The sequence below is a fragment of the Notothenia rossii genome (assembly GCF_949606895.1).
Source record: "Notothenia rossii genome assembly, chromosome: 10".
NCBI classification, from domain to species: Eukaryota; Metazoa; Chordata; class Actinopteri; order Perciformes; family Nototheniidae; genus Notothenia; species Notothenia rossii.
This window is the reverse complement of record NC_136908.1, coordinates 17,215,380-17,235,293: the sequence shown is the minus strand read 5'-3', so window position 1 is coordinate 17,235,293 and position 19,914 is coordinate 17,215,380. Positions and strand designations below refer to the sequence as shown.

The following is a 19,914-nucleotide window of genomic DNA, read 5'->3' as shown; positions in this document are numbered from 1 at the left end:
TAGGACGACAGCGCTTTTCTGTCTGTTTCATTCGAGGAGGTTAAGGCTGTAGAAAGGATGCTGTGAAAGGAAAAGGTTTCTGCATAAAGCCCTTTTAGTTTTACCCTTAATTACTTACCATTTGATCAGAGAATGTACTCATGGGAAACCTTTTTCATAAATGTAGGTTATAATGGGAAATGAGCAGAAACACTTTATTTGTCCGGAGCACTTCATGGCAAACATCTGTAAATGGATGTCTCTGTTCACAAATACCAGCAGGAAGTGTTCAAGGAATCTAGATAAGAGTTTCCTAAGGGAAGAATTATTCAAACAATACATATCTTGTAGACATTTTAACTCTTGGTAGACATTCTGTTGACCTATTGTATGACCCTTGAATGTTTGTTTTCATTTCCGTTCGGCCACAGCAACAGAAGAACTACAAAGTTAATCATTATGAGGCTCGACACATTTACATTCTAGAAGCCAGTTTCAATGCAGATCAAGGTTTTGTATCCCGTCAGATAAAAACAACCTCTCTATGACGTGCAGCTGGCAATGACTCAGGTTTATTGTTTCACAACAGACTGCCCTTTGTAATTCAACAAATGATCTATGTTTGAATGTAGGTTTCAATACAGCCATACCAAACAAACTGTCACTTGAAACTCAAGCCTTGATAAAAGATAACAAAAAGACCTGAGTTTATTTTTGCTATTCTAACTCTCATCTATAATGCAATAAAGATCACAATATCAAACCTATATTTTATGATCAGATCAGGTTTCATTCAATTCATTCAATGATTCATATTTTACCTTCAAATATTACAAATATGTAACTTCCTGTGACTAAGCAATCAAAAATCTGTACATATTTCGGCAAGGGAATTTTGGGATACGTACGAAGCTCGCGGGGTCCGGATTCCTCTCTCATGGCGTCTTGTTGCCGTGACATCAGCCCCCGCTCCTCCTGCATCTGAAGCCTCTCCTGCTCCAACTCCTGCAGCCGGCTAGCTGTCACCTGCAGGGAGGAAGCAGATTCAGAACTCTGCTATACATGTTGAATGTAAGTATGTGTTGTCGAGTTGAAGACAAGGATCTCCCATCCCAACGCATGAAGAGCAACAGATTTTAATGTGAATGAGGAATTGATGCTTCCGTGGACTTCATTGACCATCGACCCTGATTGGACATTAGTAAAAAAAAAAAAAGACATTTTTTCTGTGCCGTAGCCTGAATATACACACAATGCTACATTAATACGACACCTCAACTAACTTGTATTTCAGATTTGAACTAATTGGTCCTCAACTGACTGTGCTAACGTGTCGATACATGCAAGTCTGTAGTGTTTTGAGCCAGAGGGGAAAATGATTATTCCTTTGCATGGTCAGTTCTCATACCATCCCTCACACAATCAAAGTTAATTATTTTCCATCTCTCTGCAGCTTGATTGCCTCACCAGCAGCTCCTGCTCGAGGCTCAGCTGGAGCTCTTCCTTCTGACGTAACTGCTCCTCAGATGCAGCTCGTTCTCCCGTGTAGCCGTCAATCAGACCTGAATGTGGACAAAGTAAGGACAGGTATTAGGGCGCTGAAGTAGAAATCCTACATTTCTGCTTTATAAAGTTATTGTTCCCAGCTTTCTCTCCAATTCTAACAATCACTTAACAGAATAATTAAGAGAAATGATTGTGTGTTGATTATAGCTTCAGTCACACACACACACACACACACACACACACACACACACACACACACACACACACACACACACACTGAAGTTATCCAGATGAATGAGCACTTAACAACAGGATACGAAATCCAAGGTTACCAACAACACAACAGCAAACAGAAACATACATACAGGACACGCTGAGGCACACACACACTTGAATGCAAATGCAGGGACGGACACAAGTGAGCATGGATGACCCATTTTGCTTGACATGAAGTACAAAACTGAGCTGTACACAATGAAATGCAATCATTACTGCACTGCTCTGTCACAGGTCAGCAAGCATTAAGCAGCAGGTTGGTATGCAGCTCATAGTTATAGGAAATGGGGGATCACACACACACACACACACACACACACACACACACACACACACACACACACACACACACACACACACACACACACACACACACACACACACACACACACACACACACACACACACACACACACACACACACACACACACACACACACACACACACACACACACACACACACACACACACACACACACACACACACACACACACACACACACACACACACACACACACACACACACACACACACACACACACAGGGACTAATGACCAACCATGTATATGTATAACTCCTTATAAATTGTTTTTTAACCTTGTGTTTGCCATTTTTAAGACCTGTGTTATTGATGTGTTCCTCTTGTGAAACACTTTGAGCTGCAATTAATATTATGAAAGGTGCTATATAAATAAAGTGTATAACTTATTATGGATTCAATGGGCTCTGTGTTTATCGAACACTGAAAGGGGGGCAGAAGGTTAATATCACTTGTGTATTCAGAAGTTATTATGTCATCTAATCAGGAACCAAAGTGTGTGAAGTTTGCCTAAGGAGGGATGCCTCCATGATACACAGCTACAGTATCACATGCAAATGATTATCTTCTTAAAATAAACATTGTCAAATTCACAGTGTTCCTGGGAAACACATCTACCTCCACTTCATATTGTCAGGGTTAGCCTTTTCCCCTTGTTACAAAAATAACAAAAGAAGACTTTTCATCCTTTTCACCGACATAATATACTCTGACTTTTAATCTTTTTTCCTAGGCTGAGCCTATGCCTTGGGTTTATTAGAAACCAGTTTGAAAAGGCCGCACCCCTGAGCTTGTACCTATCTGGATCATCCACACAATAGGAGGATAATTTTCTCTCTTTCAGGTTATTGGAATTTGCACAAGTGGATGTCGAAAAGACAGGCTTAGCAGAAGTCAAGCACTCCCTAATAGTTCAAGAAGAAGACGAACGACATACAAGCTGATAGGCTCTGCACATCTTATAAATGTAATGGTAGTGTGGGGTGCAGAATGTGTTCTCCATAAAAGCGGCAACAACGTGGATTATCTGTTTAGTTGGACAGAAAATATTGAAACAATTTGACTACTAGCAAATATTTTTTAAATTCCAATATGTTTACAATCATGCAAACATTTGACATGTTCTCAGATTCCAGCTGTTAAAATGTCAAATGTGTTTGATGCTTTTCTATGACAAAAATTATGTATTTTGACTGTTGGTCAAGCAAAAGCAAACAAATTAAGGACATTTGTTCAAGTGATTAATCTAAAAAGATATCTGCAGTTTAAATGACAATGAAACTAAAAAAAATTGTTAGGTGAAGTCCTAGTCAACGATACATGCATAACAGCAGCTGCATAGATATTGAGACCAGATACAAGGGAACAAACATTTAACAAAACTTCACATTCTCTTTTATTCCTTCCTTTATCTCCTACAGCTTGCAACACGATCCCCCTCTTTGATGTCTATCCTGTAAAACTTTCTATGGAGGCAAATATTTGCTTTTCTTCAGCGCCTCTTTAGGATTACATAAAACAAATATCATAACAGGATTCTAGCATGATGGTATAACACAAGACAGAGTCATAAACTCACCATGGTTCAGTCAGTGTGTACACAAAGCCAGTAAGAAAGAATCGACTGTTGTACATTTGCCAAATTGTATGAGGGACCCAAATTCAGCCCCTTCAACAAGTGAGTAAGAGTGGATGTGGCTGTAACAGTTGACCCAAGAGGAGCAGCTGTCTCTGACATGGATGGGACATCGAAAAGATCTTAAAGCATTTAAACAGCTTAAACCAATTTCAAAAAGTGGTCACTGAATTCCAAGTGATTCTAGGTTGATAAAGCTTAAATATTTTAATTGTACCTTTCACCCTCATACACAAACTCTGGCGATTTTGTTGGCATGAGCAGTCAGATGTCCAAACCCATATCAAAAACATTTGAGCAAACAGAAATGACCATTTGTGGATTTCTTACCGCAGATGGTCTCACACTCCTTTACTCTCCCTTTCTAACAGCTGATCCACACACTCCCTGTAACACCCCCTCCCCCTAACAGATGCACAGATGCTTTTTCACTTCACTTCCTCCTTATGCTCTCTGTGATCGTTCTGACGCACAGACACACATTGTCACATCATCAATTAGAGTCTATAGAGAAACATCTAGTGCTGCCTATAAGGAGGCTTCATAAAGAAGATGGATTTGAAAAGCTTCTAACAGACGATGACAGTTCTGTGCACACTCCAATCAAAACATGTACGCGTAATTAGTGTTGTGCTGATCCTAAATCCTTGAAATGACATGTTTGAAAATGGCGTTATTCAGAGGAACTCACCCTCAGCGCGGTGCAGTTCCAGAGCCAGCTGCTCGCGGGCCCGGGCCTCCTCCGCAAGCCTCTCCTGCAGCTCCTCCTGCTTCTGCAGCAGCTCGTTCATCTCCTGGTTGTGGCGGAAGGACTCCCGCATCAGCTCAGTCTGGGTCAACCGGGCATGCTCAAGCTGAGAGGAAAAGAGATGGTTTTACAGAACAAAAACCGTTAGGAAAGAGGACTTGTTTTGTATAATCTAATCTCCAGACTTTTCTTTTTCACAAGTAGAATTAAAAAATGTGTTAAACATGATTGGAGAATCTAATGAAAGATGCCATTTGGCTGCAGAAACACCAAGTATTTGTTTGGCAAACACTAGCAGCTAAAAGTCAGGAGATTTCAGCCTTTGACTAATCTTTTTTAAATCGCTACTAAAAAGTCCTGGAAAGAAATCTAAATCACTTGATCCCCCCTTTGAATCTGCAATTTGCATGTTTGGCACTGGAGATGGGCTCTGGTTTAACTCAGTCACTCTAACATATACACGTTTAGTTTATTTTAATGCACAGCAATCGACCTGTGCTCATAGCTTTCAATGTCCATTTTATTATTTTAACACATTTACAACATAAACATATCATAACACGAGGGGCTAAACCTATAAATGTTTTCTTTTTAAAATCAAAGCTTTATTTCAGAAATATCTTCCAGCCAATTTGTAAAACAGGTATTTTCTATGAGATATACATACAAGCTACATCACTGCTTAATAGCAGTATTATTATTTAAAAGATTTGCAGCTAGGAAGCAAATAATACAATTATATTACTGTAAGCCAGCAACCGTTTTTGTTACTCAGAAAAGCATTTTGTAGTCACCGTAAATAATATACCACACTGAATTACGAATGGTTTAACAACACAGTTCATGGTCTTTATGCACAATTTGGAGAGGATTTAACATAAGTGCATTTGCATTGGACAAACTGGCAATTACAAGAGTCGATAATAAAAGGAGGTAGTGTGCAGATGTAACAGAAACGCACTGAGATAATGATATCACGTTTGTTTAATGACCTTCAGGTCAGATGACAGAAGACATCTGTTCTGTGTACAGCTATGAAAATCATCATAATGAAATAACCCGTTCCCTCGCTCCCATTCATCCGTCATTTACTTTTCATAGATAACCATATCTCTCGAGCAAAGGTCTTTTTGTAACATTGCAGGAACCAGGAAGTGGAAATGTGACCCTTGCACATAGAAGTCATATAATCCTTCTGTTTAAAAAGCAGCACAGAAAGAGATGCTGTGCTCATATGGAAACCACATTTAACGAGCATTAGCGTGTGCAGACCTGCCCGCACCTTACAGCCTCTGGTTATTGTACCGATAAAATATTAATCAACCGTGCAGTTCTTTCCATCCACTTCACAAGCCCAATCCCGACATACCATTTAAAAACTCCAACACACAACAGTTAGAGCGAATTTCCCAGGTGTTCACTTACTGTATACGGAGGAGTGGGCAGGGAGATTTTGGAGATAACCTTAAGAAGGTGACCCTTAGTCCTGTGGTTGACATGGGAAATATGGGTCTGTACCACCACAGCATTTCTCTCGTTCAAGGTGCTGCATATTGGGAAAGGTCGGGGAAGGGGTACCCGAGATTCCACCTCGTAAACATCCTGGTCCTCCCCTTCCATCCACGTGCTGCTCTGTATGCCTGAGTTCCAGTAAGAGCGGTAGGAATCCATGGTAAAATAGTGATAGATGTACTGAAAGCTTAAATCGTATGTCCTTTTCTGGGGTGATCAAAACTGATTTCCATTTGTTGTGATCCTTCAGGCTCACCTGCTCAACCACAAATGAGAATGAAGTCCAGAGGGGGATGAAGCAGTGAGCAACGTTGTGGATAGCTCCAAGCAACAGTTTCTATGCGTTTACCACACACACACACACACACACACATACACAAGAGGAGTAAACAAGAATTGGAGAGGTTGACATTCACGTCATCTTAATCACATGTTGTCTGACGGCGGTAGAACAAGTTCCCAGGTAGATATTGAGTGATCATCTTGTGTGAGTTTTTAAAAGGGTCCCTGCAAAAAGTGTCATCCTTGACAGTGACAGGGAGTCCCATCCTGGTCTGGCTTTTTAAAAGGCATTCCTGAACACGTCCACAGGAGGTTTGTAAACAAAAAGGCAAGCATTACTTCTCTTCCGGTCCTCTTGAAAGGTCCCTCTGAATATCTCTGCTCTCTCTGACCTTATTTCTTCAGAGTGAAACCATCATGCCGCTCGGTGAAGCTCACACCCCCCCCCCCCCCGTCCGCTCCGGCTTGCTCTTCCCTCTCTCTTTCTCTCTGGGGATTCATTAACAATATGATGACGCCGTAGCAACCCCGACCTGCAGGGAAGCCTCCCAGGGGCCCCTTATAATCGTTTAGTCCGAGCGGCAACCGGCTGAGAGTGAAATGACAGCGCTCCGATCTTAAGTCTTTCACTCACTTCCTTGTAGGATCGCTGTTATTCCTCCTCCACGCATGCTCCCGTGCTCATGCTATGTTATTACTCACTGAATCTGGATCTCTCCGTCCTGTCAGGCGAGCTTCCCTAACCCGAGGCAGCCTACTGTCACTCTGTTACACTCACTTTGCCTCCGCTTACCCATGAGCTTTACAAAAAGATGAAATCCCAGACTTCCAGGGCAGTTTTCCCCACTCAGACGAGAGGATTTTCCTTCCACTTCCTACATTAATCGCAAGCAGCGGGACACTGTTCAGCAGAAGTGGGAGGGAAGCAGGTGTGGCTTCCGTCATTAGAGCCAGAGGGTCAGGTAGATTTGCAAGTAGATCACAGGCTCTCCACATACACACAAATAACCCACAGACAACACACGCCCATCCCACTAAAAGTTGTCAAACTGGATTCCCTCCTAACGTAAGAACGTAGTCGGAGGAAATACAATTAGGGCGTTCTGAAAACTCTGCCTCTCGGTCCTAGCTCCCGCCTCTGTTCGGCATGCCGACCGTCACAGTGACTGCACACTTATAATTTCCACGTCTCACCGGCAGATAATGGGAGTGAACAATTTCAAAGCAAACACCTTCCTCAGGCAAATTATTGACAGCAGTACTCTTACAAAGATACTTAACATTCCTGACCGGCTTGTGACATTAATCTAAGTTCAAGACGCTGACGCCGAAGCAAGACGTGACGAGACGGCCCGCTCAGACAAGAGTAATGAGTATCAGATCGATAGCAGCAGGAAAATCATTGAACAGACCATTAAGAGGCTTTGTTGATGATTACACGTTTATTGTGCTGTTAATGTTGTGTTCTTGGAGGAGATGTAAACAGCCTGACATGTCACCTGCTTGTAAAATCTAAAGTGGGTCTTTAATTGGGCTGTAACTAACGATTATTTTTCATTTATTTCAATATTTCTTGGGTAATTTATTCAAATTGAAATACTAAATGTCAGAATAGTGAAACATTTTATAATTTCACCAAACCCACGTGGGTTATATTATATTTTTGTTATACTTTTTTATAAATATGATTGCTTCTTTGAAGTAGAAGAAAGCAGCAAATATTTACATTTCTTAAAAGCTGTTGAAGTGACATTTCTGGCTTTTTTGGGCTGAAAATAACTTAAATGTGTTGCAGATTTAGAATTTCAGCATTGAAGCTCCATTTCAAAGCTCAATATCAAACTTATGATAGTGGAGCAAACCAATATTTGGTTTATGATACTGAGGAACACAGAACAAATACAATCAGGTTTACAAAATGACAAACGAGATGATCCATTTTCAGATCATTCTCAGTTCCATGTTAAAAATGTTTTAAATGTACAACCGCCAAGATCAGAAATGTTCTTAAAACGGTTATAACCACAAAATAGCCTTTAAAAAACGTCAAACTAATCAATAAATAACATTTAGCCAACAGTCACTCTGCGGTGTAGATGAACGCTGAAACAACAGTGATGCTCGGCCTGACATGTCTTTAAAGCTATTTTTAGATCGGCAAGATGAAACCCATCTCAGCGTGAGTAACGCATGAGTTTCAGCCAGCGGGAAGATGTGATGTGCAGTGAGTTACTGTAACGCATTCAATGGCCTAGTTAAAGCGCTGTCTCTGTGCTGGGCTGACACTGGACACAGCCCGAGGAGGGGGGGGGGGGTCTGTCCACTACCGACTAGGATAGGCTGATCGCACAGACAAAAGCTCAGTGTAAACACAGCTCGTATCTATAGGCAACCACTGAGAATGAGGCAGCTCTTTTGTGTGCGCTTTCTAGACAGGCCAACTTTGTTGCCGGCCACATTCTGGAATCTCATCCCCATTATACCTCCATGAACAGGCGTAGAGACCCACAGAGGGGGTTAACAGCGTCGAGTGGGGGTATTTAACTGTTTTGACAAAGCCTAAACGTGTCACTGGAGCTTTCGGCGCAAACACACTAAGACCCCATTTCATTCACAAAGGACTTTAACTACTTTATTATGAGAGTAGTGAAAGTTGGCATCAAATGTTTGTTGATTGTTATGTTGATTTAGTCCTTCTTTGATTGTATTACATAACTCTAAGTAACTGCTTACTTGTGATGATTTAAATAAGCAGCATTTCGTTTTTTTAAGGAATAGCTTTTATTTTGGGAACCATGCCTAGATGCTTTTTTTCCAGAAAGTTAGATGAAGAGATTGATACTGCTAAGCGGTTACAGTGTATGCCAAATGAACATCCTGGGTGAGATTCCAGGCCTGGGTGCTTTGTTTTGTGTCACACCCCCTCTCTCTACACTGTCAAACAAGTTCAAAAAAGTTTGTACCTCGTTGGTAGTGTCGGTGATGGCCATCAACATCTTCTCCAGAGCTGTCTGCAGTCGGCTGCTGATGCCCATCAGACACTCCTCGTTCTCCAGCTGAGTCCCCGCCCCCAGCAGCAGGCTTTCCATCATCTGCTGAGACACCTCCAGACCTTCATGAGCCTCGGCATCACCGGACCACACGGTCACATCGCCGGTCGCTGTCCCGCTCTCCTGGCAACCCTCTGCAGAGGAACAGCAAGCAGAAACACATCACCATAAAACTGATGTTTGATACATTTTCAACAAATTAACAGTTCTAAGATATTGTGTGACTATTAAGGCTGCACCGATTTTACGATCAACACAAAAAGTATTAATTATTGCAGACTATTAAGAGAAACGATTAAACATATTATACAAAGTAATAAGTAGTTTACAATTTCTATCAGAAGCTTGCAGATGTTTTTTACTGCTATAGCTTAAGACAAAAAAAATATATATATATTGTGAAGATAATCAGCACATTGAATGAAGAACATTCATTGTTAAAGCTCTCATTAAAACTGTCGTGAAAAAAGGAATTGCTTTAAGGCTAGGTGTACGACAAGTGCAACCTTAAACCCTAACCAGGAAGCAATTGCTAAATATATAACCATAACAAGAGAGTAGTAGCATATATAAACCGGTTCAAATTAGTTAATGAGTTACATAGCGTAATATACATTTAATTATTGTACTTTGTAACATTCTCATTTACTTAACTTTTTATTAATTTTATAACCATCACAATGTTTTCAAACACACGATTGACTTTATCTAAAAGATCATTTTTTCCACAAAATAATTATTAAAACTGGAATATCAGATAATATAAGTACAGAAGTCTCATGAAAGACTTGGTGTCCGTTATCTTCTTTTTCTTTGACTAACAGTCGAGCTGTTATTTGCATTTGATCATGTTGACAAGAGTACACATGCATACACACACTGATGGTGTTTTTTGATCATAGTATCCAGGTTTGGTGAAGAAAGAGGAGGATCCACTCTAGGTCGGGCCAATAGCATCATGAATTCATGGTGCAGTGTTTTGCACCTTGACTACATGATGCTTCTGCAAGGAGGTTAGTTTAAACAGTCAGGGCTGCCAGAAACACTCTGAATGTGCTAAAAGTTACATTTAGAATCACACTTATAATGAAACTCTAGAAGTCCACATAAGAAGAAATGTCATGCCCTACTTGCTTCTGAATGTTTTCTCAGGACATAATAAATGCAAACTGATTCTAAACATGATGAAATGCAACAATGCTAACGCAATTGTAGATTCGATGGTGTAAAACTGCAAAGACATGTTTTAAATGTCCGATACTGAGGTGCTGTATAGTATACGCACACTTCACCGTTATCCTAGGACTTTTCTTTTCCCTTTGTTTGTTTACTCATTTACAAATCTCCCTTCCAGCTAACTACTAACTACTGAATCACCATGTTTGAGAGGATGAGCAGTTGAGCCTGATGCCCAAACACAAGCACCATCATTTCAACTATTCCATAGACCTGATGTTACTTGCCTGCAGCGTATGGTCTGCCAGGCTCAGTGTTAACTCTCTGCCAGGTCTCTCTCTGTGTGGTGGAGAGGGGGGGTGCAGCCTGCTGCCCTCCGCTGGAAGCCTTATGCAGACTCTGCATGTGGAGGCCCATCGTTTCCTCCGCTGCTGCCGTGGTCTTCAGGACGTCAACCAGAACCTGACAGAGTTTCTCATTGGCATTACGCAGGACGATTCTGAAAGCAAAAACACTTATATTAAAAACAATGGCAGTAGAAGAGATTCTTTTTAAATTATCTGCAGTTATTGAAAAACTAAAGTCAGTCGGTTAAAAGCTTAGCAATTAACAACAAATGTTTATTTAAACAAAGGCAAAAACATGCAAACAATTACTACAAAGGACCAACTCACAGTTAAAAAGCTGTACAATGCTTCTCCATTGTGGAGCATCTCGGTTCATTAAGTTTTATAATAATGGAAGAATGTGAACACAGTTCCCATCACTACCTTTCAGTGGACTCTCCATCATCCTGTGAGGACAGTTTGCCTCCCCCAGCCTGCTTCACTCCCGGAAAGCCTGAGTCTTCCTCTTCCTCAGCTTCTTCTTGTCCATCCTCTTTCTTCCTTAGGGCCTGGACCGGCAAGAGAGAGAGCACAGACAGCAGCCCCGTCATTACGGAGTTGCGTTGTGATGAACAGACTCCTGAAAACTCTGGACAGCGAACTGTAGTCTGGCTGTATGTGCCGCCATTAGGAAAAGTACATTCAAATAAAGCGCAGCGCGGGGCATGTAGACACACTGGCCCCTTTTAACACACACACACACACACACACACACACACACACACACACACACACACACACACACACACACACACACACACACACACACACACACACACACACACACACACACACACACACACACACACACACACACACACACACACACACACACACACACACACACACACACACACACACACACACACACACACACACACACACACACACACACACACACACACACACACACACACACACACACACACACACACACACACACACACACACACACACACACACACACACACACACACACACACACACACACACACACACACACACACACAAAGGGGCACTTCTAAGTCCCTTGGAGCCGAGAGGAAACACTACTATCTTTGTGCAGCTATGGCAACAGGTGCACCTGAGGCACAGTGACCAGCATGGGGCGATAGCTCCATCTTCTGAAAGATCAGCGGAAATGCAGCTCCAGCACCTTCTTAAGAGTTAAGTTACATGACAGCATGAAGTGAATGATACTCACAGATTAGAAACATGAAATACCTCTAAACAGGCCTTTTAAACATCAAATTAAAAAGGACCCAACACACCAAAGTTTGAGACAGGGATTGAGGTTAATAACTGTGAGAAGACTGACTGTTTCTAATGAGAATGAGCAGGCTTTACAGAAGCTAACAGCTAAAATAATCAAAAATAAATGTTTTTTCTGGCTTAAATCTTAGTTAAGAATAATTGATGGCGCTTGGGATGAAAGACCTCATATAAACATTTGTAGTTTATTTGTATTTATTAAAATGTTTCTTTATGTTGAGTCTAACTTCATTACAGGCTGATTGTTTATATTTGATGTTTGCTTTTTAACAGCTTTTAAGTTTAAATGTACTCTATTGACATGTTTAACCATCAAATAATTAGTTTGTCGATATTTATTAAAGAAAACTAAAAAGAAAATCAAGGATTAGATTCAGAACTTGTATTCTCATCCCTTAGCTTGGTTTGTCATACTTAAACATAATTGTTGTACACATTTACACATTACTTTATGTTCGAGTAGTCTTAAGAAAAGATTCATGTTCATTTTATTTTCAATGACTCCACAAAATTCACCTTAATCTTATTGATAAATGAATGAGAGGGGAACATATTAATGTGGGTAAACCTCTAAATCAAGTGTTTTCAAAGAACATACAGAGACATTTCCTCATTAAACTAATCTGAGCCAATTACTGAGGCTTAAGAACTTTCTTTGACTAAATGATCCTTACTGAATGTCACCGAGAGTGAGTTAGAGCAACTCAGCTCACACAGAGCAGTGAACCCGACAGCCACTGCTATCACACAGTTAAAGCTTAATGATGCAATAAATGGTTCGTGAAAGCCTAACAGGCATTGGGATAAGCTCTTCAAGGCATGAGCAGTGTTTCAAAAAGAATCCCAAAGCAACTCGAGGAAACCATTGCATGCAGAGCAGAAAGAAAACAAAGTGTTTATAATCAAAAATGTGGAATGTCTTCATTTACAGGGGTGGACAAACAACTAGGAATACTGTGAAATAACTTAAATTGTTTGACACAGATAAACTATTTTTCGTCATATCTTGGTAAAAAAAAAACGGTATAAATACATATCGTTTCATTTCATCAGTAATGGATCACAGGTTTAGTGTTTAGAAGAGTTAAAGAATAAGGATGTTGCACCCTTTTCACAGAGAAGGTAAGTGTGTGTGTGTGTGTGTGTGTGTGTGTGTGTGTGTGTGTGTGTGTGTGTGTACAATCTAGGTGAAAAGGTTCAATTAAAAAAGGTAAATAAAAGCACAAAACTCCTTGAGACAGGTGCTGAAGACCAAAATATCAACAATACCTGGCTCTACACGTGTTGCTGCGGAGCTTCACACTTTTATCTCGGCTCATAACAAATTCAACTTAGATTGTAACCTTCAGTCAATGATTTAATCAACGCAAACTCAATGCAAGCAGGTAAAAAAGCAGTTAATAAGAATATTTATGTTAGTTCAAGCTTATATAACCCATGATGGAGTAATCAATGCAACACCTGCATTGCGACAAAGTGCCTCTAAAAAGAAACCACACAGCAGTAATGAATCAGATGGAGGTTATTCATTATGGGCTGGCAGTGGGCAGTAAATCAACACATTGCGTGAGTGAAAGCTGGGTTAGTGACACCGACCTGCTCAGCTGCCGATTCAGTTTTCCGCAGCTCCTCCTTTAATTGTCTGATCTCTGCATTCCTGTCCTCCAGCTCTCTCTCCAGTCTCTCCTTCTCCACCTCCTCCAGCCAGGCGCCGGGGGTGAGAGGAGCTCCGGCCGTCATCTGCTCCTCGTTGTCCTCCACCTCCTCTGTGGCGGACTGCGTCTGAATGGAGGCGCTCCTCTGGCAGGCACGCTTGTTGATTCGAGCCAGCTCAATCTTCTGTGCAAACTCCACGGACATCTGAACTATGGCCTGTCAGAGATATGGAGAAAGATCTTAGGACTCTTTCTGATGTAGTTCAGTATTGTATGTTATGCATACCAATGAAAATACTCAGTCCTGTGAGTTCCTCGTCTCATCCTTAATGTACATTTAACTCTTCATGTTCACAAATGTTTCTATTGGTTGATGTTATTTAAAAAAAATTACATTTAAAATAAACAAAACAAAAATATGTCTAGGGCTGCAGCTAACAATCATTTCTAATATTGATTATATTGGAAATTATCTCCATTAATGGACACATTTCTAGGTTTATAGAACATCAGACAGAAGTGAGAGTTCATTGTTGACATCCTGTTTTGTTTTGTCTGAACTGAAATCAACAAACCAAGTATATAATATAAAGATAAAACCAGCAAAATGTCGGCATTTCTGGAAAACATGGCAGTTCATTTTGGTAAATCAATGATTGATTAATCTATTACTCATCTAAACCCCAACTGTTATCAATCAAACGTAATGCATTGTCATCTGCTACAAGCTTTTTGTAAACTGACTAGACACTAGGCTTTGATGTAATAATAATAATAATAATAATATAATAATAGATTTAATTTGTTAGCGCTTTTACAGGTGCTCAAAGACGCTTTACAGATAATAGTGAAGAGAAAAGAAAAGAGAAGAAAGGAACAACAAATAAATATATAGTTAAAGTTAAAGTCAAATAATACAAAAACAATCACACATGAGTTTTTGTGAGTTTTTTGAAGGTGGTGAGGTCGGTGCAGTCTTTGATGGGTTGTGGGAGTGAGTTCCAGAGGGAGGGGGCAGCGACGGAGAAGGCTCTGTCCCCCCAGGTCCATAATAATACAAGATGTATGGTCACTCACCTTGGCTACTTCCTCCTCCACTCTCTCCCATTGTTGTCGGTCTTCCAGCCCGGCCGCCCCGAGGCTCTCACTGGAGCCCCCAGCTCCGTTTATACCGTTGAAATCGTTCCCTCCACCCGCCTCTGTTTCCCTCTCCTTGTCTTTCTCTTCTCTCAGTCTCTCCAGCTCTCTGTTGTGCTGCTCTTTGAGAGCTGCTACTTCTTGGACATACTTGTGGTAGAGAGCTTTCCTCAGCGCCTGCAGCTGTGCTGTCAGGCCTGCAGACCTGACAGGCCAGCGCAGCTCCACACCTCCCTCCGACACTTCCCCCTCACACAGGTCCTGCGAATTGTGAGGAAAAGTAAGTTAGAGAAGCTCATTACAAATGAAATCTAACGTAGCAGATAGCAGCAGCTGCAGTGTGTTAAAAAAAGGCAGATAACAAAATATGGACAGCAAAAGATCCCTAAAGGCTGATACAGAAATACACGTGTCCTCTTCCCTGTAGCTAACCCCACCCGCATTTAGACCACTATTAAAACACCGCTTTGTTCTCTCTGCCCCCCAGGATGGTAACGCCATAAAGAGATGTCTTGCATCCCATTTCAGGCAGCCACATTTTCCCCAAACACAGCACCACTGTCTGGTGATGAATCCCTTTTTTGTCTGTTTAGCACTCGCCTCAGGCTTATTAACATCTCCAATCCAAATGTCTTAAAGTGCATCATACGCAATTTCTTTCAGTTTCTCTCGCGCTCTTCCTGTGCTTCTGTCAATCTTTCCTCTCCTGTCTTGGTGACTGATCTCTGCAGCGACACGCGAGCTGTGGGAACTTTGAGGTTGGATAGAGGGAAGACCAACTAAACCACGATGGAAGTTGGAGTGACGTGAGCGAGAGAGATGGCTTAAATAGAGCGCAAAGCAGAGTCCTCCTTTCATTCAGCAGCGGACACTACAGCACGTCGGATTGGTCCAGGAGCGATACGCTAAAACGGCAAGTTATGTAACGTCCAACCCTTTAAATCGTTAAGATATAGGGCTACTCATGATCCTGCTTCTGGAACATAGCTGGGGAATTTAGAGCATGTTTCAGCCTAAAGGCAGCAACTGCCCCCTCACTCCCAGCATGACTGTCATAGCGTCTTAATTCATGTTCACTAATCAGCTCGTAGTAAGATGTGATGCATGTGACATGAGAGAGTCAGATGAGGGCAACATGTAGAAGCCAAACCTTTAGCTCATCTCCTTGCTCCTCCATCCTCTCTGGGCTGAAGTCTGGAGCACTGAGGGTAAAAAGACAAAACAAGAAGTCAAAATTCATTGATATGTAACCTTCGATAATGAAAAAAGATTCTGATATTTTTCTTTAAAGTTAATTGCCTAGTAGTGCTTAGATATATTTATATAAATGTACACTTTTTAAAATGTTCCCATACAAAAACATGTTTACCATTAAACATTTAGGTCTAAATATTCCTGTGTGACTCACATTTCGTAAATTGGGCTTAAAACCAAAACAACAACAAATATTAAATATAAATGTAAATGACATAAAAGAAACAGAAGTGATTACAGAACTTGGATTGCCGGTAATTAATATTTTTTAATTAATCTGCTTATTATTTTTTCAATCAATGGAAACAAAACTATAAAATCCTATTATAATTGTATTATAGCGTCCTAGAGTCCAGGCGTCTTTCAATCCCTTGTTGTGACCTACACTATAAAATCCAAAAGATGCTCAGTTTACTGTTTTGGTTTTCTCTTTTTTTAATGAATGAGAACATCTCTACTGGATTAACATAATAGTTGCAAAGTGATTTTCTCACAACTCATTGATTATTTGTTTGAGCTCTAGACATTACATATACAGTGCCCTTGACTACATCAATAATGTACTGTATACTACAAATAATGTAAATGATTAAATTGCACATTGTTATGTTTGTTTAGAAATAATTAGCTTTTAACATGGCAGTAAGTCCCTGCCCTCTACTGTTTGATTTCAGATATGAAATCAAACAGTGGAGGGCAGCAACATCTCAGTTTTCATGGCGACTGCAGGACTGCTTCTTTGTATCTATGAGGAAGAGCTTACCCACAATAATATGGCGCCGTTTGAAAATATATAAGATATCATCTGTGCATTAGACATGGGCTTCCATAAGACAACATACTTGAGCTTAGTACAAAAGTATATTCTCTTGTTCTGTAATACCATCCAAAATTCAGTCATTGTATATGAAACAATTAGTGTTCCAATGTTTAACATTTATTTCTTAATAATATGTGGACGTATCTATGCACGTAGCGACTGCTGTACATTTACATTGCCTTGTCTGAATACATGCAAATAATGTATCAGTGTTGAAATTGTGTTTTCACAGTGTGCTACGTTGTATCCATGAGGAAGAGCTTACCCAGTCATATGGTTTGGTTTGGAAATATAAAAGTTATGCATTTACCAGTTGGTCACAGTTATGACCTATTATTAAAAGGATTATAGTTCTATTTTAGAGCTTAAGTACTTCAGAAACCTCATAATTCAACACACTGAGTGATGCCTGCTTAAAAAAGTCACATTCATTTGGTTTTCCACACAGCACATGCCTCAGGAAGCCATTTGCAGTGGCTGAAATGTTCTTTTATATGTCAAGAGATATTAAGTTCATATTTAGAGGTGGTCTCATTATGTTGAGAATTATCTTTATAATGATTGGATCTTTTATATTAATCTTCAGATTGGCTTCCATAAGACAAGATACTTGAGCTTATTCAAAAGTATATTCTCTTGTTCTGTAATAACATCCCAAATGCAGTTATTGTATATCAAATCCCCATTAGGGTTTCCTATTTCTTAATAATATGTGGACGTATCATCATCTATGCAAGGAGTGACTGTTACATTGCCTTGTCTGAATACATAAGAATAATGTATCAGTGTTGGCATTGTGTTTTCCCAGTGTGTCCACCTGTGGGGTGTCTGCGTGCCGGAGACCTCCTGCAGGCGCTGCTGCAGCATGAAGAGCTCGGTGGCGTAGCGCTCCTCGCTCTCCGCAGCCTGCTGCTGGTAGTGAGCTCGGAGACGCTCCAACTCCTGTCTGTGACTCTCTTCCAGCTGGAGCTGCTTCTGCTGCTCCTCGGCCTTCAACCTCTGAAGTTCCTGTACTGTGAGGGAGGTTGATGCTGCACCAGCTCGCTCCTCCAGATCTGAGCCAGACAGAGAGAGAGAGGAGGAAATGTGAAGTTCATTACGCCTCAACCGGAAAGCATAAAAGCATAAAAGCTTAAAATCAATTAGATGAAACGTTAATGTTCTTTCTGGGGAAAATGGGTCACTGTAGTCACAAATAAGAGGATGTGATACAAAGTGAATGGATAAAAAGGCACAATGAAACAAAACGTGTGCACCTCTTTGGAAAGAAGAGGAAAAACAGGTTAGCTTTTTAATTAAAATATATAGATTGAAGCTTGGGCGCTTTGATAATTCATACCTCTAGAAATCTGGCCCAAATAGCTGCTAGTCACTCATTATCATCAGCATCAATTCATGCTTGAAACTCTTTAAAATGGCGCTAAATATAACTGGAGTTACTTTATCTAACTGTGCTTAGGTAGAAATGTATTTTATTGAACAGATAGAAAACACGTATTTTTTAGTAATGAAAACCTTAATTAAGGTTATTCTAAATTATGATTTGCTTAAATGATAGAAAATAGTCTGTTTTTTGCTACATAATTGTTTGCCTCTATTTTTCACATCTGTGTTGGGACTCAGTGAGCTGACATTAGAGCGTGACTTGCTTGCTTTTGCTTTTCGGCCACAGAGGATGAGTCTATGTTTACCTTTCTTTGTGGAGGGGCTTGAGCCGGAAACTTGCCCACGCAGGTCAGAGATCTGCTTCTCGCTGCTGCTCTTCAGTTCATCGTATGCCACTTGCAGCCCCGTCATCTAGGAGAGCGGCAGAGATGTTAGTGTGTTTCTGATAGCGTTGTTACCATCCATGTTCCTCAAACGTGTTTACAATGTGTGCCAATCACATATACAGTATAGTTATCTTTTTATATACAGATAGGAAGTAATACAATACAATACATGAATCAATATGTGCAGATCAAACTGCCTCTTTTGAATCTCACTGACAATTACAATTCATAAATAAACAGAAACTGTTTGAGTGTAATCCAAACATAAAAAAATCGCACCCCCATTTCATTTTGCAATGCATTGGGAAAATCTCAGAAATCAAGCAATGGCATACATGCTGTATCTTTGAGAATACTTTGTTTTGCTCATCTCAGAGAAAATCAACAAAACCTGCAGAGCATAAGGCTGTATTTTCGTATTGGGGCACAGTTTATGACTTCAGGAAGATGTGTGTTGTTACCTTGTTCCCTTCAGCTCTCAGCTGATCCTGGAGCTGTGACAGTCGATGATGCTCCTGCTCAATCCTCTCCCTCGTCTGCTGAAGACCTCTGTAGAGCTCTATAGAAGACAAAGCCATTTAAAACAATGTTTATTTTTAAAGATCACATTTCACATATTTCAATTAAGGAATTGGATGATTTATAATATGGTTTTATTAAAACAGATGAATTTAAAGCACTTGGTAGGTATAGAGCCAACTGAATGTTCCACAGCGCACTGACAATATTCTGTTGTATTATCTCAAGTACTTCATAATTGTACTTCTTCAAGAGAAAAATTACCTCTGGCTTCCTGAACAACTGAGGTGGATTCACTAGTTTCCGGTCTTTCCACTGAAGAGGGCGTCTGGCTTTCTGTAGCAACACTCTCCAAAAACTCTTCACCAAACATCTTCCCAAAACTCTGAACAGACAAAAAGGTGAACAGCTGTGGTAACCTGGCAACACATTAATAACATGTATTCATAAAACAATAGATCTAAAAAATAAATTACCTGAATGATCTCACTGCATTCTTCTGACACAGCTTGTAACATGTTGTGGTATTTAAAGATCTTTGGCTCATCTGGAAAAAACATAGAATATTTACATTTAAATCTTTAATACGGTTCACACACAGCCTAACAACACA

General features: G+C 40.4%; 1 protein-coding gene across 5 annotated transcripts in view; it reads right to left on the bottom strand.

The window, feature by feature from the left end:
* The window catches only part of akap9 (A kinase (PRKA) anchor protein 9), a 70,947-nt gene that overhangs the window by 27,929 nt on the left and 23,104 nt on the right, over positions 1–19,914 (bottom strand). For all 5 annotated transcript variants that reach the window (XM_079656207.1, XM_079656208.1, XM_079656211.1 and 2 more), the window contains 14 exons: positions 19,778–19,848; positions 19,566–19,686; positions 19,244–19,341; positions 18,702–18,807; positions 17,828–18,065; positions 16,087–16,138; positions 14,877–15,197; positions 13,741–14,016; positions 11,257–11,381; positions 10,774–10,985; positions 9,224–9,444; positions 4,410–4,572; positions 1,447–1,541; positions 888–1,005 (listed from right to left, as the gene is read on the bottom strand). In XM_079656207.1, the coding sequence (XP_079512333.1) occupies positions 888–1,005; positions 1,447–1,541; positions 4,410–4,572; positions 9,224–9,444; positions 10,774–10,985; positions 11,257–11,381; positions 13,741–14,016; positions 14,877–15,197; positions 16,087–16,138; positions 17,828–18,065; positions 18,702–18,807; positions 19,244–19,341; positions 19,566–19,686; positions 19,778–19,848 (2,217 nt within the window). The remainder of the gene's footprint in view (positions 1–887; positions 1,006–1,446; positions 1,542–4,409; positions 4,573–9,223; positions 9,445–10,773; positions 10,986–11,256; positions 11,382–13,740; positions 14,017–14,876; positions 15,198–16,086; positions 16,139–17,827; positions 18,066–18,701; positions 18,808–19,243; positions 19,342–19,565; positions 19,687–19,777; positions 19,849–19,914) is intronic.